The sequence below is a fragment of the Microcebus murinus genome, chromosome 16 (assembly GCF_040939455.1).
Source record: "Microcebus murinus isolate Inina chromosome 16, M.murinus_Inina_mat1.0, whole genome shotgun sequence".
Taxonomy (NCBI): domain Eukaryota; kingdom Metazoa; phylum Chordata; class Mammalia; order Primates; family Cheirogaleidae; genus Microcebus; species Microcebus murinus.
In genome coordinates, this window is record NC_134119.1 from 63,565,706 (window position 1) to 63,590,676 (window position 24,971).

The following is a 24,971-nucleotide window of genomic DNA, read 5'->3' on the forward strand; positions in this document are numbered from 1 at the left end:
TTGTCAAGCTGGCTGGACAAATGGGCCAGCACCTGCACAGAATCCTAGAGGCAGGACAGGGCCCATGGACCAAGGTCACCACGGCACTGGTGGTGGAAAGGCTAGGCCAGGCTTCACCCGTCCTAGGCACCCTGGCCACCTCTACAGCTCCTCCATCACCACCATCTACCAGATGCATCACACATCCCTGGACGTGGCAGCGATGGCCACCCAGAGCATGCAAGATTCAGACGTCCCTTGACAACACCCACCACAAGATCCCAAGTGAATCCGGTCGATCTCAGCCCTGATCCCAGAGCAGCTAGAGGTGGCAGGGAAGGGCCGGGAGGACACAGTTCTGCCTGTCTCCCGCTGCGTGGTGTTAGGGGATGGGAAGGAAGCATCTCAAGCTTTATGACTCTCCCGGGCCCAGCCATGTGCTGTCTTGTGCTTTCTTGCCTTAGGTCTTACAGCTTTGCCTCCACCTTCCCTGGTAACCCCAAGTCAACCAGCAGACAGACCCCCTAGGAAGCAGGGGGTGGGGATGGGACATGACAGATGTTTTGACAAGGCAGGGAAGAGCTCAGTTATGTAGCTGGAGGGCAGTTAGGAGGGTTTCTACACAGACTGGGACAGAGGGGCAAGGGATTCAGCAGCTTTTCTGTGACAGGGCAGTCAAGGCCACAGGTCCAGCAGGCCTTGAGGACTGCCTTAACATTGGCATACTGGCCAGAGAGGAGGCTCCTGCCTAAGGCCAGTCAGGAGGTGGCGGCGCCAGAGCCTGCCCTGGGTCTCATACCTCCCAGACCTTGGCCCCTCTAGAGGGACCTATAGAGACACCTCGCTTCTGGCCTAACCTTCTTTGGCCTTCTGAGTGCTTTCTTCACTGCTCTCTACCCCCTTCAGCCATGCTTTGCTTTCAAAAGGCCCCGGGATACCCATCCCATGAAACAATAGGGTGGTATGGGTATGTCCCAAAAGCAGGAGGGACAAGGAGATGAAGTGGCATGGGGTGGGGTCAGTGCTAGTGCGCAGACAAGAGACTCAGCTGGCTGGATCAGAACTGCTTTACTGATGGTGGATTGGCATGATTTGCTCGTGAGGCCTAATTTGGGGTGGCAAGGCCAATGTGGAGACATACTTTGGGGAACACTGAACTGACAGTATGTACTGCATTAAACTGAGCAGATACAGGTTAGTACTTTATCAAACTGTATAGTATATTTAACTGAGCTACCATATGTTCTGGATTTAAAGGTAGGAACTGTTTTTTTGTTTTGTTTTGAGTCAGTCTCACTCTGTTGCCCTGGCTAGAGTGCCGTGGTGTCAGCCTAGCTCACAGCAACCTCAAACTCCTGGGCTCAAGCGATCCTGCTGCCTCAGCCTCCTGAGTACAGGAGGTAGTCCCTCCTGGGACTACAGGCATAAGCCACCATGCCTGGCCAATTTTTTCTATATATTTTTAGTTGGCCAATTAATTTCTTTCTATTTTTAGTAGAGATGGGGTCTCACCCTTGCTCAGGCTGGTCTCGAACTCCTGACTTTGAGGGACTCGCCTGCCTCGGCCTCCCAGAGTGCTAGGATTACAGGCATGAGCCATCGTGCCTGGCCAGAACTGCTGTTTTTAAGCCAGAGTAGATGAGGTTTGTAAGGGAAGGAAGCCACCATGTCCAACCAACAGCATGCACTGTGAATAAGGGCAAGGTGTGGTATCTGAACTAAAGGTAAGTACTATATTGAAGGACAACTTCTATTCTTTCAACCAAAAGCAGGCATTGTATTTAACCAGGCATTTAACCCAAAGGCAGGTAACTGTCTTCAACTGAGAGCAGAAGACACGAGGGCAGTCACTGTATTTAGCTGAGCAGTGTATTTTCCAATCCAAAACACGCATAGAAGGGAGGCTTGATGCCACCCCAGGCAACAGAACAGCCCTTTCTAGAAGCTTCCTCCTTAGCAGAGACTGGTCTCCACTTGCTCCCGACAATTCTATGACCCACTGTGCTGTGAATGTATCCCTGGGGGAAGTTCATTCAAGCTCCGGTGGGTAGCCAGGGATAATCCGCCCACGAGGGCTGGATCTCAGATGTGCCCTGCTTCCCGGGCAGCGCACTGGGTAGAGGGGAATAAGAGGAACGTGAGAACAGGTTTGTATAACTGTGTTTATTTGAACCACCAGATTGGCTCCAATAAAGACTCTCCAGACTCTGCCTCACCTTATAGGGAAGGACTTAGAGTCAGGGAAGACAGACCTGTTTCTTCTGTCCCTGAAGATCAAGATGGATTTTGGGATTCCTGGTGACCATTCAGACTCCTCCCACTGCCTGCCCCTGTGGGGGACTTTGGATGGGCTGCCCCGTCTCAGGTTGGGGGTGGGATCTCTTAAAGTCACACCCTGAACTGCCCCTAAGTGAGGGTTGGGACCTGGTCCTGGACACCTCATGTCTCTGGGCGGGGTCACGATCCCTCGTCCATGAGGCCTGCTGCCACTCTCCACCCCACCGGGGGAGGACAGGAGTGCTCCCTCGCCGTCCACTGGAGACTCCGGAGGGTCCCTGCATGACATTCCTCCCTTCGGCCTCAGGCCAGCAGGCGGCTGTACTCTGCCAGGGCAGAGGACTTTTTTACCCCGTCCCAGATCCGGGCGGCATAGTGGAACCTATGAGAGGAGGTCAACAGTCAGGGGTGCCCCGGCTGGGGCTGCACTCAGCCTAGCAGCCCTGCACAGGGAGGAAAACCGAGGCCCATGTATCTGCCCTGAGCTGTGACTCTGAGCCTCTTGGAGCCCAGCCTCCTTGACTGGGATGCAGGGAAGTTGCTCACACTGAGGGGAGGTAGCCCTGCTCCTCCTAGCTCACCCAGGTTGAGTGAAGGTGAAAGCGCCTGGGCTTGGACTAAGACCGTGAGGTCTTAGTCCCCACCTTGAGGTCCAAACTTCTCCCACTGCACTCAGTGCCGGCCTCTGTGGGAACGGTTCTATCTCCACCTCCCTCCAGAGCCTTGTGACAATGGGGAACATCTAACAGCGGCTGCAAAGCCTTCTACCTCCCAATTCTTCCCCTTCCCACTGGGCCCTGCCTGACACCAACGAGAGGAGTGCAGTTGCGACTGAATGCCATCTCAGCAGTGCCCTGAGTGGCTTCCTGCTGCTGTGTTTGCACCCCAGCCCTTCTGGCCACAGCTGACTGCAAACAGACCCCGGAGAGCCAAGCTATTTCTCCTTCAAATTTGTTTCTTTTTGAAATAAGAAGATGCAGACATGGACCCATATGCTGCGGGTTCTGGACGCAGAAGTCACAGAGGGGCTGGGGAGGGGGTGCAAGGCCGTGTGAAAGCAGGGGGAGAAAGCCAGCAGGCAGAGGAGGAAAACAAGTGGGGACGCTGACACCGTGCCACCCAGTGGGAGCTAGACAGTGCAGCTCCTGTGGCTCCTGATGGCTTTCTGCTTCCTGTCTCCTATAAGGCTATGATTTCTGCGACCAGGTCCCTGGAATAAATCTTCAAGCTTAACTGGGCTCATTGGTCCTATTCTCAGCAATCAAATGGCACTTAACCACAGGTGTGTGACCTTGCTATGTGACATTTTCCTCTAAGCCTAAATTTCCCCACCAGTAAAATCTGTGACAAGATCTAACACTGCTGGCTAATCAGGAGGATCCAAAGTCCCATGAATCTGCAGGATCTACTTCTATAAAAAAAAAAAAAAAACAAAACAAAGTCCCATGAAAACAGCATGTTGCTTAGCTTGGCGAGGTGCTTACAGGATGGCAGCGATCATCGCTGTTCTGGGAAAAGGAGCCTGAGGTCTGGAGAGGAGGGGCTCAATGAGGTCATACAGATCTCTGAAAGCCCCCTTTTGTCTGCACCAGTGGGGGGACCTCAGATTGACTCCTTCTGTAAAAGAGTCCTTACCAGTTCTTCTCAGTGAGGATTGTGTGGGACAGCTGTGGCCGGGCCATGGACATCACTTGACTCCGGAGCTTGCTCACCAAGGACTGGAAACTGGGGTGGCCACGATACCCGGGCAGCAGGGAGAAGAGAGGGCTCGTACCAGGTCCTGCAAAGTGGAGGCAGGGAGGGTAAGGGGGAAAGACAGCCAGGAGAGGGTCTCCCTCCCGGTTAACAGCAGCCTAGGTTTCAAGAAACACCTCACTCAGCCCTGGCTCAGTTCTTCCTGTACTTTTGTGACTCTGAAACTTATTCCTAAGAAAGAGTCCTAGCACCCTGGGGACAGGCCAGAGTCTTCCTTCAGACCAGGTGGGATCACACCACTCTCAAACCAGGGCAGCCACATCACCTCCTAGACCAGCGTGGCCTGCATCTCTTCCTGACCAGGCCAGGACCTGTCTCCTCAAGAACCAGATTTGTGTGCGGCCTCACTGTACCTGCTCGTGGTGGGTTTTCACTCTCTGCTTCACTGTCCATGAAGGGCACCAGGAACAAGTTGACCTCAGAGTCCAGGAAGTCAGGCGGGAGGCCCGGGAAGACATTGCACTGTAACATGGACAGCGTACCTGGAGAAGAAAATGCTTCGGTTTGCAGGTACTACATTGGAGGTTTGGGGAGATGGGGGTAGTTGATAGTTGAGGCAGGGTCAGGAGACTAGTCCGGGGGCTTCTGCCATGGAATTTGATCAGGAGTTAGGAAGCTATTGGCCAGTTCGGGGGTGATCTGGAAACCTCACCCTTGTAACGCAAGTGGGAGTGGGCCATGAGCTGGTCGATCATCAGGTGCATCTGCCGCAGCTTCCGAGGACAGAAGTCCTCTCGGCGAGCTTTGTTCTGTAGGAAGACTGAGGTGGGAGGAGATAGGCCCTGTGAGGCAGACAGCACGTGGCCTCATAAACTCCCCTTTCTCACCCCAGAGAGCTGTCCTTATCTTGAGTTCAGATCACTGTGTATTTATGTAACTTCACTTTATTTTTTTTGAGACAGAGTCTCACTCTGTTATCGGGGCTAAAGTGCCGTGGCATCAGCCTAGCTCACAGCAACCTCAAACTCCTGGGCTCAAGCGATCCTCCTGCCTCAGCCTCCTGAGTAGCTGGGACTACAGGCATGCGCCACCATGCCCGGCTAATTTTTTCTATATATATTAGTTGGCCAATTAATTTTTTTCTATTTTTTAGTAGATACAGGGTCTCGCTCTTGCTCAGGCTGGTTTCGAACTCCTGACCTTGAGCGATCCGCCTGCCTCAGCCTCCCAGAGTGCTAGGATTACAGGAGTGAGCCACTGTGCCTGGCCTGTAACTTCACTTTAGCAACAGGTTGTGTGCAGGGCAATGTAGAGGACCCAGGGTGGGTCAGATCTAGTTTCTGCCCTCAAGGAGCCCCCAGTCTGATGTAAGGGTAATAAATGAATATTAGATCTTTGCAGTAGAGAAGCAGAGCAGAGAAAAGACACAGCAGGCAAAGGAATGGCATGTGCAAAGGCTGGAGGAGGGAAAACGTGGATGGGGACCACTAGGATTCACCCAACACTCATTTCCTCAGCCCTGTGCTGAGAGGTGCCAGGGACCCAGAAACAGTCAGACCTGGGGCCTGTCCCATGGAGTCAGACCCAGACTCAGGGATCATGCCCCCAGTGGCCAGGGTTGGACTGAGGCAGTGGGAACCTGGGAGGAAGTAGCAGCTAATCCTTTTGGACTGTTCTCCTCACACCTCTCAGAAGTGCTCCTTCCAGATTCCCCACTTCTCCCTCCCCACTTCCCCAGAGAGCTCCCGGCTTTCACCCTCTCCTTTTCCTCCTGCCTACCCCTCCAGCCCCCAGAGAGCCGCTCACCCAGGTGGGGATAGTACTCGGTGCCTTCATCGGAGCCTGATGAGCTGCTGGACTCGTGGCTAGGGGACGGGGTGGAGGGCTTCACCATCTCTGCCGTCTGGAGGAACCTTGGGGTTGAGGGTGAGAGGCTGTGGCTTTTGCACTGCAGCCCACGTCCCACAGCCGGGGGAGAGGATACCCTTCGAGATTGCCATGAAAGCTACAGCCATGGTCAGAAAAATGCCACATACAGACCATGTTTCTCACACAATTTGAGAGAATTCAGAGACAACCCTCTCAGACACCAATCCATGGACTTATGTCAACAGTACAATTTAGGTTTATCCTCTTTTAAAAAGATAGACTTGTTTTAGAGTTTTAGATTCACAACAAAATTCAGCATAGAGCACAGTTCCTAAATATCCCCTCCCCCTACCACATGCACACTCCCCCACTGTCAACGTGCCCGGCCTGAGTGGTATATTTGTTATAACCGATGGCCTAACTGACACACCAGTTTACAGTAGGGTTCACTCTCGGTGTTGTTCATTCCATGGGTCTGGACAAATGTATGACAAGTATCCACCATCACAGCACCATACAGAGTAGTTTCACTGCCCTAAAAATCCTCTGTGCTCTGCCCATCCCTCCCTCCCTCCCCCTCCCTCCCTCCCTCCAGTCCCTGGCAATCACTGATCTTTTACCATCTCCAGTTCTGTCTTTTCCAGAATGTCATATAGTTGGAATCATATAGTCTGTAGCCTTTTCCGATTGGCTTCTTTCACTTAATTATATGTAATTAAGGTTCCTCTATGTCTTTTCATGGCTTGATAGCTCATTTGCTTTTAGCACTGAATAATGTTCCATTGTCTGGATGTTTCTTTATCCATTCAACTTACTGAAAAATATCTTGGTTCCTTCTAAGTTTTGGCAATTACAAATAAAGCTGCTCCAAACGTCTGTGTGCAGGTTTTTGTGTGAACATAAGTTTTTAGCTTATGCTATTTAAAAATAATTTTTCAAATATGTGAAAGTAAATAAAATAAATCTGTAACATAAGCTAAGGGATAATGGAATCTGGTAAAATAGGTAGACATTCTCCTCACACAAAACACTGTCCACAATTTCAAGGGGCTCACCTATACACAATGGCTTAAAAACAGGCTCAGTCATGCGCCAGCCCCTGAGCAATGCCTCTTCCAGAACCTAAACTCCACAAGGGCAATCTGATTTGTGTTTTGTTCACATCTGTATCCCTCGTGCCCAGAACAGTGCCTAGCATGCCCAGATGTGAATGAATCCCAATGGATTATGGTGGGAGGGGGAGGGAGTGCTTCAGAATTCAGTCTCTTAGATTGGGTCAGAACAACCAGCTCCCCAGCAAGTCATTTTTGCTGCTGGCTAGACCCACAGCTCACCCCCATCCCCAGGGTTACTAACACAGTGAGCGCTCATTTGTCAACTGCTTACTATGTACCAGGTACTATGTTGAATGCCTTTAACTCATTTTATCTGCATGAAATAGTTCTGCTGATGAGGAACTGAGGAAAGAAAACACATACCCAGTAAGAGCTGGGATTCAAATGCAGGGCCGCCTGACTCTGGAGATATCTGCTTCCTAATCCCAGTTTCCCCTCCCTGTGAGCGTCCGTCCCTTCCTTCTCCCTGGGCCCTATGCCAGTCTTGTCTGGGGGCATTTCTGGGACCTGCAGCTGCTTCAGGCAGGACTCTTGCCAGGTCCTGATTCCCTCTCTTTTCCTGCCTGCCAGGGTACCAACAGTTTGGCACACTTGCCTGGAGGAGATGGACAACAGAACTCCAAGGACCAGACAAGCCAGCTCCATGCTATTTATTCAACAAATCTGTACTAAACATCTACCTCGTGCCAGGTACTGTGTGAGGCGCTGGGGACTCTGCCCTCCTGGGGCTTACATTCTAATGGGGGAGAGGGATAAGGAGAGCTATACCATCCTGACAGGGAGAGCCAATGAAGGAAAACACAGCAGGGAAGGGGGAGAGTAACAGGGATGCTACGTTAGACGGTCAGGGAAAGCCTGAGGTTAACCTGAATGGTATGAGGGAAGGAGTCCGAGAAGATCTACATACGGTAGAGTATTTCCAGCTGAGAGATGAGCACAGAGGTCCTGAGGTGCAGGAGGTACAGCCATGAGGTCACTACAGCTTTAATGAAGGGAGGCAAAGCAGTGGGAACTGTCAGCAAGGTGACCAGAGGGTATAGGACCTTGTAAGCCATGCAGGGAGAGACTCTAGATTTTATTCTGATAAATACATAAAGTCAGTTGAGGGCTGTGTGTGTGTGTGCGTGTGTGTGTGTGTGTGTGTGTGTATGTGCATGCTTTCATGGGGGTTTAGGTGGGGTTGACTGCTCCAACTTACATTTTATTTTATTTTATTATTATCTTTTTGAGACAGAGTCTTGCCCTGTCGCCCTGGGTAGAGTACAGTGGTGCAATCATCACTCACTGCAACCTCAAACTCCTGGGATCAAGTGATCCTCTTGCCTCAGCCTCCCGAGTAGCTGGGACTACAGGTGCACACTATGACACCTGGCTAATTTTTCTGTTTTTAGTAGAGACAGGGTCTCACTCTTGTTCAGGCTGCTCTTGAACTCCTGACCTCAAGCAATCCACCGGCCTTGGCCTCCCAGAGTGTTAGGATTATAGGCCTGAACCACTGCCTATAATCTGGCCCAACTTACATTTTTTTTTTTTTTTTTTTGAGACAGAGTCTCGCTTTGTTGCCCAGGCTAGAGTGAGTGCTGTGGCATCAGCCTAGCTCACAGCAACCTCAAACTCCTGGACTCAAGCAATCCTTCTGCCTCAGCCTCCCAAGTAGCTGGGACTACGGGCCTGCGCCACCATGCCCAGCTAATTTTTTCTATATATATTAGTTGGCCAATTAATTTCTTTCTATGTATGGTAGAGATGGGGTCTCGCTCTTGCTCAGGCTGGTTTCGAACTCCTGACCTCGAGCAATCCACCCGCCTCGGCCTCCCAGAGTGCTAGGATTACAGGCGTGAGCCACTGCGCCCGGCCCCCCAACTTACATTTTAAAAGGGTCCTTTGGGCTGCTGTGCAAAACCTATGCACAGGTTTAAAGACTGTGGGCCAGTGGCTCAGTCCCTGTGGCTATCTCCTGCCTCACTGCTCCCCTTCCCCCAGCTCCTCACCTATACAGACTCAGGTCCGTGAACCAGTCCTGGACGACAATCACCACGTGGCAGACCGTGAAGAGGAAGGCAGCAATCTGGAGAGACTGTGGGTAGGAAGGGACAACAGAGTTGAGAGTCCCTTTTGCTCACACTGGGGTCACTAATCCTAGGACTCAGCTCAGGGGTAATAGGGCACAGGCCTCAGACCCTATGTGCCCAGCACTGTCCTGACACTTCCCTTACAGACCATCCCTAAAACAAGAAAGGTAGGAATTATACTCCCATTTTACAAAGGTGAATGCTGAGGTTTAAGGTGGGAGTGGGGCTGGGCGTGGTGGTTCACGCCTGTAATTCTAGCTCTCTGGGAGGCCGGGGCATGTGGATCACTCAAGGTCAGGAGTTCAAAACCAGCCTGAGCAAGAGTGAGACCCCATCTCTATTAAAAAATAGAAAGAAATTAATTGGCCAACTAAAAATATATAGAAAAAATTAGCTGGGCATAGTGGCACATGCCTGTAGTCCCAGCTACTCAGGAGGCTGAGACAGAAGGATCACCTGAGCCCAAGAATTTGAGGTTGCTGTGAGCTAGGCTGATGCCATGGCAAGCAACAAAGTGAAACTCTGTCTCAAAAAAAAAAAAAGAAAAAAGAAAAAACAACAGTGGGAGTGGGCAGAAAATAACTTGCCTGAGGACCAGACCCAGGAGTTGAGCCAGTTCTGACTCTCAAATATGCCCCTTTCCTGCAGCCCTTGGGGTACCTGGGGCTCTTATGAAGCAGAAACTAAGTCAACAACCCATACCCAGCTCTCCATCACAGATCTTGGGAGGTTGGGCTTGGGGGTGTAAAACCTCACCCCCATGCCTGGCTCGGCTCCCTCACCTGCATCTCCACGTAAGTGTGTGGAAGGTTGTACTCCGGAGGCAGTTTGCGGTCATTGTTGATGAGATGGTCCAAGATGGAGGGGCTGAGGATGGGCTGGAGCAAGGAGAGCAGAGAGTCAGGGAAGGAAGGGGCTAGTCACAGCTACCCAAGTTCTACATGCTAAAGGCAAGTATGTTGCCTATCTCAGGACAAACCGGGTCAGAAACATAAGCAGGCAGTTTCTAATCAGCAGTCAGTCAGCAAGAGGAAGCTAAAAAAGAAATTTTACAGCAGATACACTTCCCCAGCTCCTTTACAAATCATTGCTGTTCTCAAGTGTCTCATGTCCAAAGAGAAGAAATCTCCTAGTGATAATAAATTTAACATTTACTTGAATGAGTTATGTCACTCAAGGACTCTTTATGTTGTTAGTTGTTTCACATGCTTTCAAAACTTTGTTAAAATAATTGCTTAGGTCAAATAACAATGATCAGTGTGAAAATTGGTGAGGATTTAAAAATTGCATTGGTGCATGTAAAAGAACAGGCAGTGAGTTCACCAAACTTTTTAAAAAAAAAATTTTCATGGTGGTGGGGGGTTCTTCCGGTGAGGACCGGAAAACCTGCAAGACAAATTGTAAAAGAGCTATAACACTATACCAGACTTTTTTTTTTTTAAAAGAAACTGTCAATTAAAAAACTACAAGAGGCCAGGTGCGGTGGCAAACGCCTGTAATCCTAGCACTCTGCGAGGCCGAGGCGGGCGGACTGCTTGAGGTCAGGAGTTCGAAACCAGCCTGAGCAAGAGCGAGACCCTGTCTCTACTATAAATAGAAAGAAATTAATTGGCCAACTAATATATATAGAGAAAATTAGCCGGGCATGATGGCGCATGCCTGTAGTCCCAGCTACTCGGGAGGCTGAGGCAGTAGGATTGCTTGAGCCCAGGAGTTTGAGGTTGCTGTGAGCTAGGCTGATGCCACGGCACTCACTCTAGCCTGGGCAACAAAGCGAGACTGTCTCAAAAAAAGAAAACTACAAGAGCTAAATTAACTCGATAGTCTATTGACTTTTTACTGCGGTGAGTGAAATTCTTTTAGAAAGGGGCTTTCACAACTGCTCACTTTCTAAAACTCTAAACATTGAGCAATGCTCCGTTCTGTCTGGCTTTGTTAACTTCTGTTCTCTCCCTCACAGGTCTCTAATTCAGCCCACAGCTTGTTTGATTTGTCTCTAGGTCCTGGAGGTCCCTACACAGGCCTCATGTCACACTTGTAGGTTTTCTACTGTGTGCATCAGTGCCAGTGATCAGAACTCTGTTCCACCAACTATGAGCACCAACTATGGGCCGGGCCCTGTGTGCCGCAGCCCTGATCCACAGAGCCAGGGCCCTGCCCTGAAGAGCTACAGGCAGGTGGGGAGCAGGAGCACACACTGTGGCAATGAGACTATGGCGAATCACGAGCTACAAAGGGAGGTGCACATGGGCAACAGTTTGGAAGACTCCCCAGAGGACTCTTCAGGAAGTAGGAGGCATCAGCCAGGCAAAAAGTACTGATAACAATATGAACAGCTAAGAGCATTTAGCACCTAATATGTATTGGGTGCTGTCATTAGGACTTGACTTGTATTAATTCATTAAAACCCTATGATGTAGGCAACATGGTATTCTCCACTTAAAAAACCTGAGGAACCAAACTGTTAAATAACTTGACCATGGCCGCACAGTTCATTGGTGTCTTCTGGTAAAGAGAACAGGATGTGGAAAGCCCAGAGAGGAGAGAAACCACAGCGAGCACTTGTGGTGTGTCTGTGTGTGTGGTGGTGGCGCAGGTGGCAGCCCCAGAGGGTGAGGAGAGACAGTCTGAAGGAGTCAAGCCATACAACTCCAATCCAGGAATCTGGACTTAGCCTGAAAGCAAGAGAGAAGCTGAGGAAAACTGCCAGGCAAATATATGACAGGTCAGTTCTAAACAAGCCTCAGCAATAACCTTGTGCCAGGTCCTGACCAAGCACTTTGTCTGGAGTGTCCTACTGATTCCTTGAAACTCTTAAGAGGCTGAGTACAATTATCATCCCTATTTACAGAGAAAGAACTGAAGTTAAGGGTGTTAAAACTTACTTACAGTTACTCAGCTGGTAAAAATTAAAAGGCAGGATCTGAACAGACTCCAGGGCCCACTCTTTTAAATACATTTGAAGGCTATTTTGCAGGTGAATGGGACGGGGGCAAAATGTGACAAGAAGAGACTAAAGGCCAAGAAAAGATACGACTTGCTCAAGGGCACCCATGGCATCACTGGAAGCACATGGAATCCATGCAGGTTCTGACTTAAAAATACCCCAGGATGGGGCTGAATGCAGCATGTGGCAGGGTGGGGCAAGTGGGGGCTGGCACCTGTGTGTCCAGGAAAACAATCCGCTCTTGGGTAATAAAGAAGTCAATGCCACTGGTCTGGTTGCCTCCTCGTTCCTTCATTTCAGCACTCTGTGCCCGGAAAACATATGCCCTGTGGAGAGAAGCAGGTGGGGGTACATGAGATTTCTAGTTCTTGACCTTTGACATCCCCAAAGAAAGACTCAGAGCTGAGCACATGAAATGTGGCTCCTTGCCTGCTCACTAAGCCTCCATCTGTGGTCCATGTCTGGGGCAGGGACAGGTTTTCTATCAGATGACTTTACTCCTACCCATAAGTAGATTGATTAGCTCAATTAATGAAGCCAGTAGACTGAGGAGTTTAAGAGCAAAAACTCTGCTAGATTGGTGGGATTCATACCCCAGCTCTGTCTCTTCCTGGCCACTTAGTTTCCTCATCTGTAAAATGAGGAAATCAAATCTCTTAAGATTACTGTGAGGTTAACATACATGAAGCCCTTAGAACAGTGCCTGATACATAGTGATATATAACTGTAAGCTATTAATTACCAATGCACCTGTGAGATTCCAGGTACTGGAGATGCAGGACTGAAAGCCCCCCACCCCCATGGTGAGAGGTAGTTTGGTGTCTTGGTTCCCAGTTTTCCCATTAGACGTATCTTCCTCGTTTCTACCTGTGCTGGGTGCTAGGGATACGAGGGCAAAGCAAGCAGAGGTGGGCCTTGCCCTAAACCACTACCTTTAACTTGGTGACTCTGTGACTTGGACTAAGTGATTTTATCTTTTTCAATCTGTAAAATCAGAATAGTACCTACCTCTCAAAGGGAAATTTCTATCTCCCAGAGATGCTTAATACGTTGTCTGACACAGAACAGGCATCCTCTCACTTAACAAACATTATACTGAAAACCTCCTATCTGCCAGAGAGCAGGATATAGCAGTAAGAAAGTCTCCACTTCCACAGAACTTCTGGTCTACCTTACAGATCAACAGAAATCAGTAACTGTGGGTGTTAGAAGGCAGCGGCATGCAATGTTCCAAGTGCAGATAACTTACTGGGTGGAGTGGGAAAGGGTGGCCCTGAAGAGGGAAATGATGATGCTAAGGGTGAGAGAGACAGAGGGAGTCAATCAGGCGGGGTGGGGTGTGAGCGAGGTGGGGGATGAACGTGGAGAATGGCTACACCAGGCAGAAGACACGTGGCTTGTACACGGAATCAAGGACCAGTATGGTAAGAGCAGAAAGACAGGGGCCAGAGGAGCTAGGGAGCAAGCAGAGGTTACGCAGGCCCTTGTGGGGCATGGTAAGGAGCTAGGGCTTCGGCCTGTAAACCTGGAGAAGCCCCTGAAGAGATCTGAGTAGAGCAGTGACAAGACTGGATTTGGGTTTGAAAGTTCCCACCTGCTGCTGTGTGGCAAGGACCGTAAGATGGGAAACTGGAGATGGGCTTACGAGACCCAGTGCCGTGGGGGTCTCCCTTTGCCTCTCTGACCTCTTCTCCTACAGCTCCCCTTCTTGCTTGCTCTGCTCCAGCTCCCAGGCCTCATGCCGTTCTGCACACACCGGGCAAACTCCCACCTCAGAGGCTTTGCCACTCCTGCTCATTGGAATGCACCACCTCCTCCAAGGATGTTTTTCCCCAAATGTTCCCCTTAGTGAGGCCTTCCCTCAGCACCCTATTTAAAATTGTAATCCAGCCCACCCCCTCTCCCTATAACCTCTTCTGTTTTGTTATCACCTTCTAACATGCCAAATAACATATTTATTTTGTTTACTATCTTCTCCATTAAAATATAAGCCTCATGAGGGCAGATTTTCTTAGTTATACCATTGTATCCCCAGCATCTAGAACAGTGCCTGGCACATGGTAAACGTTAAATAAATACAGTATTTGTTGAATTGAACTAAAGCTGGGAGACCAGATAGGAGGCTTTCGGCATCCTCCAGGTGAGATATCAATGGCTTGGACCAAGGAGGTGGGGATGAAGGAGGGGAGAAATAGATGAATTATAAACAGAATCAGGAGGTAACACCTATGAGACCTGATGAAAAGAGCTGGTACCAAAGTCAGTGGACAAAAAGACAAGCTGAGCCAATAGGGTTCTCTCTAGTCCAGGAATCCAGAGCCATGGGGAAATTTTGCCAGTTGGGGGTGAAAGCTGAAGTGGAAAGAATGTTATTCGAGAGAGCTGGAGCTGTTCCAAAGTGGAACCAAGATGAGGTAAAGTCATGAGTGAGCAGACAAGAGGGGGGATGGAGCTGCCCTGGGAGACAGGCAGAGGATCCTTGCAGCTCTGGTTCTAGTGAATGTAGATTCTTAGGGTAGTGGTTTTTTTTTTTTTTAACCTTTTCTGGGTCTCCAGAAAAGGAGACTCAGCTCCCTCTGAGATCTGGTGAAAAGAATGGACCTTTCCCATAGAAATCCGATTGCAGATGTGTGTAAAGTTCTGCACACACTGTTGGGGGGGTTTATAAACTTCCTGATGCCTGGATGTGGAGTCCATTGTAATATCACTTGCCCTTCCTTCCCCTCTCCTTTTTTTAGAGGCAGGGTCTAGCTCTGTCACTCAGGCTGGAGTGCAGTGGTGTGATCATAGCTCATTGCAGGCTCAAACTCCTGGCCTCAAACAACCCTCCCACCTCAGCATTCCAAAGTGCTGGGATTATAGGCATGAGCCACCGCGCCTGGCCATAAACCCCTATTTTTTAAAGATAACTTGAGTCTGTTTCTTACCACCTAAAATGGCTACTAGCCCTTCTCATTCCCCATTCTGATTCTTCCTTAATTAGGTTTTATACCTCCCCTACTCCTTAATCCCTGCCTTTCTCCTTTTCCTTCTCTGCCCCATTTCAGGCCCTATTTCTTAACCTCTCCCCTCCCCAAATCTGTTCCTGTAACTTTAACCTTTTTTTTTCCAGACAGAGACTTGCTCCGTTACCCCAAGTAGAGTGCAGTGGCATCAGCCTAGCTCATAGCAACCTCAAACTCCTGGTTTCCAAGCCATCCTCCTGCCTCAGCCTCCCAAGTAGCTGGGGCTACAGGTATGTGCCATGATGCCTCACTAATTTTTCTATTTTTTATTTTTTTTTTAGTAGAGACAGTGTCTTCCTCTTGCTCAGGTTGGTCTCAAACTCCTGAGATCAAGTGATCCCCCACCCTTGGCCTCCCAGAGTGCTAGGATTACAGGTGTGAGTCACTGTTCTTGACTTTCCTTTATTTTCTTAATCATATCCCATCTTTACTCAAGAATGTTGTTTTGAGCAGGGAATAATCATGCTTGGTCCTCCCCAGCCCAGAGAGGTAAAGCCAATCCCCAAGGTGACACAGCAAGGCTGAGGCTGGTACAGAACCCATTCCCTTTATCCAGATCTCTTTTCCCTGACCGTATGTATCAGCCACCATCCTATATTTGCTCTGTGCCAGGTGCTCGTCAACTTTTGCCTTCCTGATCTTATTTTATCCTTCAAAAATCCACATGGATGTGGGATATTGGACAGTGAAGTGATCTGCCCAAGGTCAACCAACTGATAAGTAGCAGGGCTGAGCCTGCGGTGGCCCTAAATCCAAAGCCTTAATGACTGTATCATCCCACTTCCTGGCTGGGGCCTGTACCATTTCCTGGGGCAAGCAAGGAAGGGAAGGAGGAATAGGATTGGTTGCACTGAAACTACATGGGTTTTGTCCAGACCATAATCATCTTCATCTCATGAAAACACTGAGACCCAAAGAAGAAAAGCAGCTTCCCAAAGTCCTTTGGTAACACCATTTGTAACACCCAGACCCACTCTGCCCCTGTCTTTGGTGGGTGCCTACCTCCCTCTTAGACTCCACATATCCTTTATGTGATTCCCCACTCACCTCTGGTCCTCCTCTGGAGTGTTGGCTGACAACAATGACATGACCATGGACTTGCCTGTCCCCTGAAGGCCCAGGACACCAACCACCAGTACATCAGTCTGATCCAACAGGTACTGTGGAAAGACAGACAGGAGTATGACCCTCACAGATCTGTCAGTTGCTGGGGCTGGAGTGAGACGGGGGACCCCAGACACCTCTGTGGCTCGCCCATCTGCCTTATCAGATATGAATAAAAACTTCTACGGTCGCAATCCTCTAAATGGGTCACAGGGCCTCTGTTCTGTCATGGTAGGGTTATGTGGAATGTTCTGGGCACAAAAATACTGATACTGATCTATAAGAACTCTGAAGTAGAAAAAAGCCTGGCATAGTCAAGAAGCTGCAACGAGGTCAGTGTGGCTGGAACACAGTGGGAAAAAGGAAAATGTGATCTCGGGGAAAAGCAGGTAAGAGGCACAGAAGAGTAGGTTCGAGAAGACAGGACCCAGTAAGTGAGAGCTACTCTAGTGGTCTCTTGAGAGGCTTCCTACTTCAGGCTGGTTGGGAAAACATGAGGAAGCACAAGAAAAGTAGTGGTGTGCAGAGAGGGGAGATCAGCCTATCCAGCTCTCTTGCCTGTGTTTTGTTTTATTTTGTTTTTAACATTTGTTAATGCCGTCTGTGAAATCTGAGACCTTCAGCTCTGGGTCACCAGCTCTGCTGACTTTCACCACCAGGGGGTGTAAGAGACTCTCCTCAAGGAAAACAGCTGTGTCCTTCTGAACTCCTGTGGTAGTTTAGAACCACCTGGAGAATTAAAAAAAAAAAAAAAAAAAAAAAAAGCAGAATCCTGGGACCAACCAGGATTTAATGTACTTTAACACATTAAATCAGACTATGTAGGGCTGCCCTGTTCACAGGTAGGCACTGATCATATGTGGCTATTTAACATTAAAAATTCTGTTCTTTAGTTGTACTAGCTACATTTCAAGCGCCACATATGGGGATAGTGGCTACCATCTAGATAGTGCAAATATAGGACATTATCATCATTGCAGAAAGTTCTACTTGACAGTGCTGAAAGGTACTGGAAGGTAGGGTCTGGATACTGGCTTTTTTAAATTTAAAACTCTCCAGTTGGCCGGGCCCGGTGGCTCATGCCTGTAATCCTAGCACTCTGGGAGGCCAAGGCGGGCAGATTGCTCAAGGTCAGGAGTTCAAAACCAGCCTGAGCAGGAGCGAGACCCCGTCTCTACTATAAATAGAAAGAAATTAATTGGCCAACTAATATATATAGAAAAAATTAGCCGGGCATGGTGGCACATGCCTGTAGTCCCAGCTACTTGGGAGGCTGAGGCAGCAGGATTGCTTGAGCCCAGGAGTTTGAGGTTGCTGTGAGCTAGGGTGACGCCACAGCACTCACTCTAGCCTGGGCAACAAAGTGAGACTCTGTCTCAAAAAAATAAAATAAAATAAAATAAAATAAAATAAAATAAAATAAAATAAAATAAAATAAAATAAAATAAAATAAATAAAACTCTCCAGTTGACATCCATGTGAGAGTGAACATGGCCAGGTAATAAATGAGCCTGAGGTTGTCCTAATAAGGCTGCGGGGGAAGGAGAGGGGACACCTCTGGGAGAATCTGAGCAGGGGTATGACGAGACAAGTCTGGAGGAGAAAAAGCAGCAGGTGACGGGGCATGAGGACTGAGAGACTGGAGGTAAGAATGATGCTGCAGGAATGTGAGGTGTCTGAACTAGAGCAGGGGCTGCTGGAATGGAGGGGGGTGATAGCTGGGGAGTAACATTCAGAACAGTTAACATTGGGACAGCGTGAATTTCAAACAGGAAAGGTACTACAGCAAGGTCCAGGAGACAGCTAGTTGAAATTCACATCTGCTTAGGTGAGAACTTTCTGATTCTCATAGCTACACTTGCCTGCAAGCTGTCAACTCTGGTGCTGCCTATCAGGAGCTGAAGGTAGGAGTAGAGGGACAGAGGATTGGGAGCTGAGACCCGGGGAAGCTCAGGCAGGGAGGGACCACTTAGTACCTCAATGGCACTGTCACACCAATTCATCTGGTCATCCACCAACTTGATGCTGTGCTTCATGCGCTCTGGGGGCAGCAGTTTGGCCTGGCCGACAACAGCTGGAGACAGGAGAAAGGAGACAGAGGATGCAGTAAAGGTCTGCGTGTGAGGGGGCTGCTAGTTCCCAACCCAATCCTGCTCGGCCCCAACTCACGATCCATGGCGGCTGGTGCGGCAGTGCCCATGCCCCGGTTCTGGATCTGGTACACAGGCTGTGTGGGTCTCTGCCCCTCCTTCTCCCCCTTAGGTGGTGCAGGGGCTGCAGGAGGTGGTGGGGCGGTGCCCTCAGGGGTAGAGGCACCTGTCCCGGCCACAGGCCCCTTCCCCTCCTCCCGTGGCTTCATGAGGACGATGGGCTTCTCCAGAGGAGCTGGAGCAGGCGGAGCAGCAGGGGCCGTTGCAGGCGGTGGCTGCTTTGACTATAGGGAGTAAGAAGGTTTCAGTCAATGGGGGTGACCCCTTCCCTAATCACTCCCCTCCTCCCTCTTCTGGAGGCTCTTCCCTGCTCACCCGCTCTGCTGGAGGTTTTGAGAGGATGATGGGGGTTTTCTGCATGACAGACGTGCTTGTCTCTTCGCTGCCATCCTGTGGTGAGGGAGGGCAGTTACTCAGGAATGGCTCCCTGGCTCTCCTGGACATTCCAGATAGCCTTTATGGCACCTACTATTCTAAATGAACTCCCTTGACCCTACCAACTCTCTGAGACAGATGCTATTATTACCCCACTTTACAAATGAAGAAGCTGAGGTCCCGAGAGGTTAAGCAGCTTGCCCAAAGTCACACAGCCAATACAGCAATGGAGCCAGGACTTGATCCCAGGCCGCCTGGCTCTAGAACCATATCCTCAGCCATTATGTTTAGTTGCCTCTGCTAGATAATAAGCCTGGGTAGGAAGGAGCCTGGACTCCAGAGCTACACAGATCTGAGTTCAAACCTAGTACTGCCTCATGTTGGCTTTGTGGACACAAATAAGGAACCACTTTCATTTATGCCTCAGTTATCTCACCTGGCAAGTGGGGATAGGAATTCCTTCCTCACAGGATTATCATAAGGATGAAAGGAGTTAGAACTCATAAATTGTCCAGTGTGGCACCTGACACATGGCAGGTGCTCACTATCTGAGAGCTGCTGATAGCACCTGCTATCCTGATCACCTCTCCCCGTCAGCCCCGCTCCTGCTCTAGCCAAGCTGACAGACTGATCCCCACACCTTGCCCTCTTCATGACTCCCTGACTCACCTCCAATCTGCTTAAGAGCGGGGAGAAACCTGAGTCTGAGTCCTGTTCCTTCTCTGGTTCCTTGAGCAACCTCGGGAGAGTCTTGGCCCCTCACTGGGTCTGGTTCTTCACCAATATACTGAGGACACTTAAGTAAACCTTGATCACTTCACTGGCTCACGGTGAAGAACAAACATGATACAAAAGTGCTTTGAAAAGAAGAAAAGTGTCTTCAAGGAGAGGGTGTGAGCTTCTAGTAAGCCAGAAAAGAGAGCATGATACAGGCTGAGTATCCCTTATTTGAGAAGCTTAGGACCAGAAGTGTTTTGGATTTTTTCAGATTTTACAATATTTGCATTATACTTACCAGCTGAGCGTCCCAAATCGGAAAATCTGAAATGCTCCAATATGTATTTCCTTTGAGCACCATGTTGGATTTGGGATGCTTACTTTGTACCTGGGATGGATGCTGTGAGGGTGGAGAGGAGATGATGGAGAGATGTATTCAGGAGGCATACAGTCAGTGCATGTATAGCACTGGTGTCTGACTAGAGCAGGAGGGGAGGGGAAAGGGGGGTGTCCAGGATAAGGACCAGCGGGCTGTCATTGATACGGGAGGAGAAATGGCAGGAAGATGCTGAGGTCAGCAGTGTATATGGAAGATGTGAGGAGCCACATGTGAGTCAGGAGGCTGCCAGGCCCAGTAGCAAAGTCAGAGACAAAGATGAGATTTGGGAGTTGCTTGTTCAGGGATTAAACCTGTAGGTGTAGAAAGATGGTAACAATCCTCAGAAAGATGTGTGTGGAAGGGAGACAGACTACGTGTTCTCATTTATGTTGTGACCCAAGAGAAGGAAAAAGCAAGAGCCCAGTTCACTGTGAGCAGATTATTCTTCATGTGTGCACAGTTTTATAGCTCAGAAACTGGTCCCAACTGTTACCTACCTTCACCCTACGAGACTTCTCCGAGGTGGGCAGGGCCTTAAAGAACCTGGAGCAGGTTCTAGCAGTGAGTCACTCAAGCACAAGAGCAGAACAGTGAGGCAGGGCCAGGGCACAAATGGAGGACTCCTGATTCCCACACAAGGGCACTGTCTACAGCAGGTAGAATGATGCTTTGCTTCAGAGTAAGCTGGATCTGGATCTGAACCCTGGCCCCAAAGCTTACTGATTCTGTGACTTTGGGCAAGTTCACCTCTGAGGTGAAAATCGGATCTACTTCATGGGGTAGCTGTAAGGATGTAGGAAGACCCACAGGATGTGAAGCAGTGCACAGCACCAGCACACTGTCTCCTGCTCAGCATGTAACAGTTACTGTTATAACTTAACACGAGCTTATGGCACCTCTCAGCTCAACCCCTCCAATGCCAGTTTCACTCAGTGAAATCCAAAGCTTTTTCCAACGCCTACCAGATCCTACATGACCTGGCCCGTTACCTCTCTGACCTCTACTCCTATCACTCTCCCTCCTTCCTCATCCACTGAGGCCGTACTGGCCTCCCGGCTACTCCCTGAACACACCAGATCCAGGCCATCTCGGGGCCTCTGCACTTGGTGTTCTTTCTGTATAGAATGCTCTTCAACGCAGAATTTGGCATGGCTTGTTCCCTTATCTCCTTCAGGTCTCTGCTCAAAAGTCACCTCTTCAGAGCAGTCTTCTCTGACCATGTTATCTAAAACAGTCCCTCTCTCACTCTCCATCCCTTCCTACTCCATGAGGGCAGTCGGTTTTGTTTATAGATATGTCCCCAGCATCTGGATTAGTCCCTGGCACATGGCAGGTGCTCAATAAACAGTGGTGTAACAGAGAGATACACGAATGCTGCTCCTGGGTCCAGATACTCACCCGTCTCTCTCTTTCCCACGGCGCGATGTAATCCCTCTCGCGACCACCAGGCCCGGAGAGATTCTGGGGGCCGCCAGGGCCAGGCTCCTTCCACCGCCGCCGCCGCTCTATTCCATAGAGTCCAGGCTGACTGTGCCCAGACTCAGACATGGTCGCCTATGGAGGGAATGAGGGAATTTCAGGATGAACAGGGTCTCTTCCCAGTCTATTTGGTTTATCCTTGACTATATGAAAGACTTTCCTTTCAAAAGACAGCTCTGTGGCAGCAACTGCCAGCTGGCTCCCAATATCCATTCTTGACATCTTCCAAAGAAGCAAAACCCTCAGTTCTGTGCTAGGTACGTGGCTATCCTGAACACACTTCTCAGTCTTGTTTACAGTGAGGTGTGGCCACGTGACTGTACTTTCTGGCCAGTGGTAGGACACTAGAAGTGTGGTTTGGTGCTTTCAGAAACTTCCCTTCACAGATGCTGGCACATGCCTTTTTTCCCTTCCTCCCCCTGGCTGGAAGGAATGTGGGTGTGGAAGCTGGCGCTAAAGCAGCCATCTTGGGCTATAAGGCAACTTAATGGAAGGCATAGTGAAACAAGACACAAGGTTGGAGAGGTCCCCCATGAACCTTGAATTGCCTAATTCTGGAGGCAGTGAGAAACAGATACACGACTACTTCTTACTTGCAGCCAAAACTATCCCCAGCTATTGAAATGCTCCAACATAAATACAACTCAGAGGGGCAGGTTAACATAAAAAGGGGATATTTTTCTTCCCAGAATGCAACAAGGCATTTCCTTACAAATAAGTAACATGGTCCTCAGTCCAACAACTATTCTTTTGATTACCCATTACTGGCATATGTGAGGTTAGGGCTCCAACATCGAGGGCCTACTTTCACCTGGTATCTCACCACCTTTCAATGTATGAGGAAAGAAATCAATTCACTGTAAGAAACAAACAAATGGGTAGCAGTCTGTAAAACAGCTTTCCTAAACTCTTGTTCAAATGTCTACTTCCTTCAGCCTCAATTTTTGATGTAGCTTAAGAGATAAACTCTGAATAAAAATCCTCTCAAAATCTTTGCATTTTACTAGATCTAATCCAGAATGAACTACCTGAAATTTAAATGAATGTTTACAAGAAGCTTTTCTAAATTCACTATACCAAATGTGTGTCCCTCTCCTGAGAACTCATCAGTAGTAATAGTAATGATGAAGATAATATAAATGATAGCTAATATGTTGAGCATAGGCTACATACCAGATACCCTTCCAAGAATCTGATGCATACTAAACCCATCCAATCTCTACAACAGCATTATTAGTTACCATCACCAGCGTTTTAAACCAGCGTTTATGCCCAGAGGCGATAAACATTTTGCCCAACATCCCACAGGTAGTAGTTACTGTGTTTCCCTGAAAATAAGACCTACCCATAAAATAAGCCCTAGCAGGATTTCTAAGCATTTGTGCAATATAAGCCCTACCCCGAAAATAAGACCTAGTGATGGACGTGGCTACACAGCGTATCTGCACAACCCATGCATTTCATCGTGGAGTGGTAAAGAAGACAAGCAGCCCTTCTCACCTGCCCCATAGTGACAACTACTATCCCAGAGGTGACCGGAAAGGTGCGGGCAGCCCCACCAACAAGGTCGGCTCCCCCTGTCAGGTCCCGGCCACCCTGCATGTGCTGCAAGCTGAGGCTTTGAGGGGAAAATAACACATCCCCTGAAAATAAGCCCTAGGGTGTCTTCTTGAGGAAAAATTAAAAAAAAGACCCTGTCTTATTTTCAGGGAAACACGGTAGTACGGTCTGCAGATCCTCTCTGACCCTTTACAGAAAGTTTCCTGACCCTCACTTAGCTCTTAAGTGCCTGTTAGATCACTCTGTGAATCCTCTCCACCCCTAAGTACATAATGACATAAACAGGTCCCTGTGACTCTCCAGAACTCAAGTATCTATTTACAGGATGCAGGAGTGATTTGCTAGCCAGGCAGAAGCTTGTCTAGTTCTCTCACTGCTCTCCATGACCTCTCCCCCAGCCACAAACTGGGTTGAAGACTGCCTTCCCAGACAGAGGACAGTGTCTGTTTACAGACACTTATGGAAAACGATTCATTTAGCACTTAAATGATTGCTTACAAGTCTCCAATGGAGATTTTCCCAGAACTTGGGACTCCTCTCACCTTTCCAATCAAATGTTTGTTTACACAATATTCTGAAAACCTCCCCAGTGCTTAAGTGTTTGTTTTCATGCCTCAAAGGGGATTCTGCCCCCGTCTGTGTACACATCTAGGAGGATCCCCTCCCCTTGCAAATAATCTCCATTTACACCTTATTCTGGAGACCTCCAATGGTATTTCCAGACTCCTCTGGGGATTTCTCCAAAACTACTGAAGTGTCTATTTACAAGAATGGTGGTGATCTCTTGGGAATTAAGAGTCTAATTTACACATTCTTTGGAGAGCTTCCTCAATACTTAAGCATCTCTTCACACAGTCCCTTTGAGGATCTCCCACTATCTATTTGTAAATTTAGGGGGGAGACTCCCCATTCCTGTGTATTTATGCCCACCCTCACGAGGCATCCCCACCCCAAAATTGAATAGTCTATTTCCACATTTTTTCTGTTTTTGAGACAGAGTCTCACTCTGTTGCCCAGGCTAGAGTGAGTGCTGTGGCGTCAGCCTAGCTCACAGCAACCTCAAACTCCTGGGCTCAAGCAATCCTCCTGCCTCAGCCTCCCAAATAGCTGGGACTACAGGCATGTGCCACCATGCCCAGCTAATTTTTTCTATATATATTAGTTGGCCAATTAATTTCTTTCTATTGATAGTAGAGACGGGGTCTCGCTCTTGCTCAGGCTGGTTTCGAACTCCTGACCTCGAGCAATCCGCCCGCCTCGGCCTCCCAGAGTGCTAGGATTACAGGCGAGAGCCACCGCGCCCAGCCTATTTCCACATTTTCTAAGGCTCCCTAGTAAGCACATATTTACAGGCTCCTACATGGAGGCCTCCCGCCCATAATTAGGCATTGGCTTACAAGGGCTCCCACGGGGAACCCCACAACTCTAGCTTCTATTTACGCATTATTTGGAGGACCACCCTAATATTTAAGAATCTGTTCACGGGCTCTCTATGAGGGTATTTCCAGAAATTAAGTTTCTGTTCACATGCTATTGGAGGGACCTCTTCAGTACTTTATGGGCAGTCTGCAGGATCTATTAGGGTCTCCCAGAACTAGAAGTCACTATTTACATATTACTTGTGTCCCCCGTCCCAACTCCCGCCAACCCGGTATTTAACGAGCACCTGCCAGCTCTCTACTCAGTTCCACGCACCCGCGGGACGTCGGAGCGGCAGTTGCACGGTCAAGGGGGCGTGGCCAGCCGGCGCGCCCCGCCCCCCGCAAGTGCGCGAGCCTCGCGCGGGCTCGCGGTCCCCTTACCTAAGGCGGCTGCTGATTGGTTCCCGGGGCGCGGCGCGCGCTCTCCCCGTGACGGGAGTCGGGTGGGGGCGGGGAGGTTCTACCACAAGCCACCCGCCAGTAAATGGCGTTTAGGGGCCAAGAGCGTGGGTGAGGGAAGGAAAGCGGGCACCCTCCACTTCGGAACCGGCCCCAGCGTCCCGGATGCAGACCCTAAGGAAGGGCGCCCTGAAGGAGGAAGAGAGGAGGAGGTATCGCGGGGCCAAGCAGAGAGCAGGTCCCGCGGGCTACTGTTCCTGCGCATGCGCTGAGGCCTGAACGCGCGAGAAGGGAACGTGAGCGCCGAGCTGAGCATGCGTTGATCGACTTGGTTGGCTTGAGCACGCATGCGGATTACTGAGCGGAGG

General features: G+C 49.4%; 1 protein-coding gene and 1 non-coding gene across 4 annotated transcripts; both read right to left on the minus strand.

Moving 5' to 3' along the window:
- Positions 1-2,266: 2,266 nt before the first annotated feature.
- SMG9 (SMG9 nonsense mediated mRNA decay factor) lies at positions 2,267-24,895 on the minus strand. Of its 3 annotated transcripts, XM_075993145.1 has the most exons (15): positions 24,586-24,895; positions 21,143-21,298; positions 19,664-19,765; positions 18,589-18,663; positions 18,233-18,497; positions 18,040-18,137; positions 16,007-16,119; positions 12,169-12,280; positions 9,790-9,885; positions 8,927-9,012; positions 5,758-5,864; positions 4,664-4,771; positions 4,365-4,493; positions 3,892-4,036; positions 2,267-2,638 (listed from the first exon to the last, which is right to left on the minus strand). In XM_075993145.1, the coding sequence occupies exons 2-15, from the start codon at positions 21,290-21,292 to the stop codon at positions 2,560-2,562; spliced, it is 1,665 nt and encodes a 554-aa protein (XP_075849260.1). In that variant the 5' UTR covers positions 21,293-21,298; positions 24,586-24,895; the 3' UTR covers positions 2,267-2,559. The 3 variants fall into 3 exon arrangements, with proteins under 3 accessions (XP_075849260.1, XP_012616728.1, XP_075849261.1); XM_012761274.2 differs by lacking the exon at positions 19,664-19,765 and having other exon boundaries at positions 24,586-24,892; XM_075993146.1 differs by lacking the exons at positions 18,589-18,663; positions 19,664-19,765 and having other exon boundaries at positions 24,586-24,892.
- On the minus strand, positions 10,365-10,427 carry LOC142861480 (U7 small nuclear RNA). The gene has a single exon (XR_012912706.1). It is a non-coding gene; the product is annotated as a U7 small nuclear RNA (small nuclear RNA).
- Positions 24,896-24,971: the final 76 nt, after the last annotated feature.

Excerpts from the sequence above, each read along its gene's own strand:
- SMG9 (XM_075993145.1), bottom strand. The coding sequence starts at position 21,292 with ATGTCTGAGTCTGGGCACAGTCAGCCTGGACTCTATGGAATAGAGCGG. Across the intron at positions 19,766-21,142 it reads CGTGGGAAAGAGAGAGACGG|CATCCATCCCAGGTACAAAG; the intron begins GTGAGTATCTGG and ends CCACCCTCACAG. Across the intron at positions 18,498-18,588 it reads CAAAACCTCCAGCAGAGCGG|TCAAAGCAGCCACCGCCTGC; the intron begins GTGAGCAGGGAA and ends TACTCCCTATAG.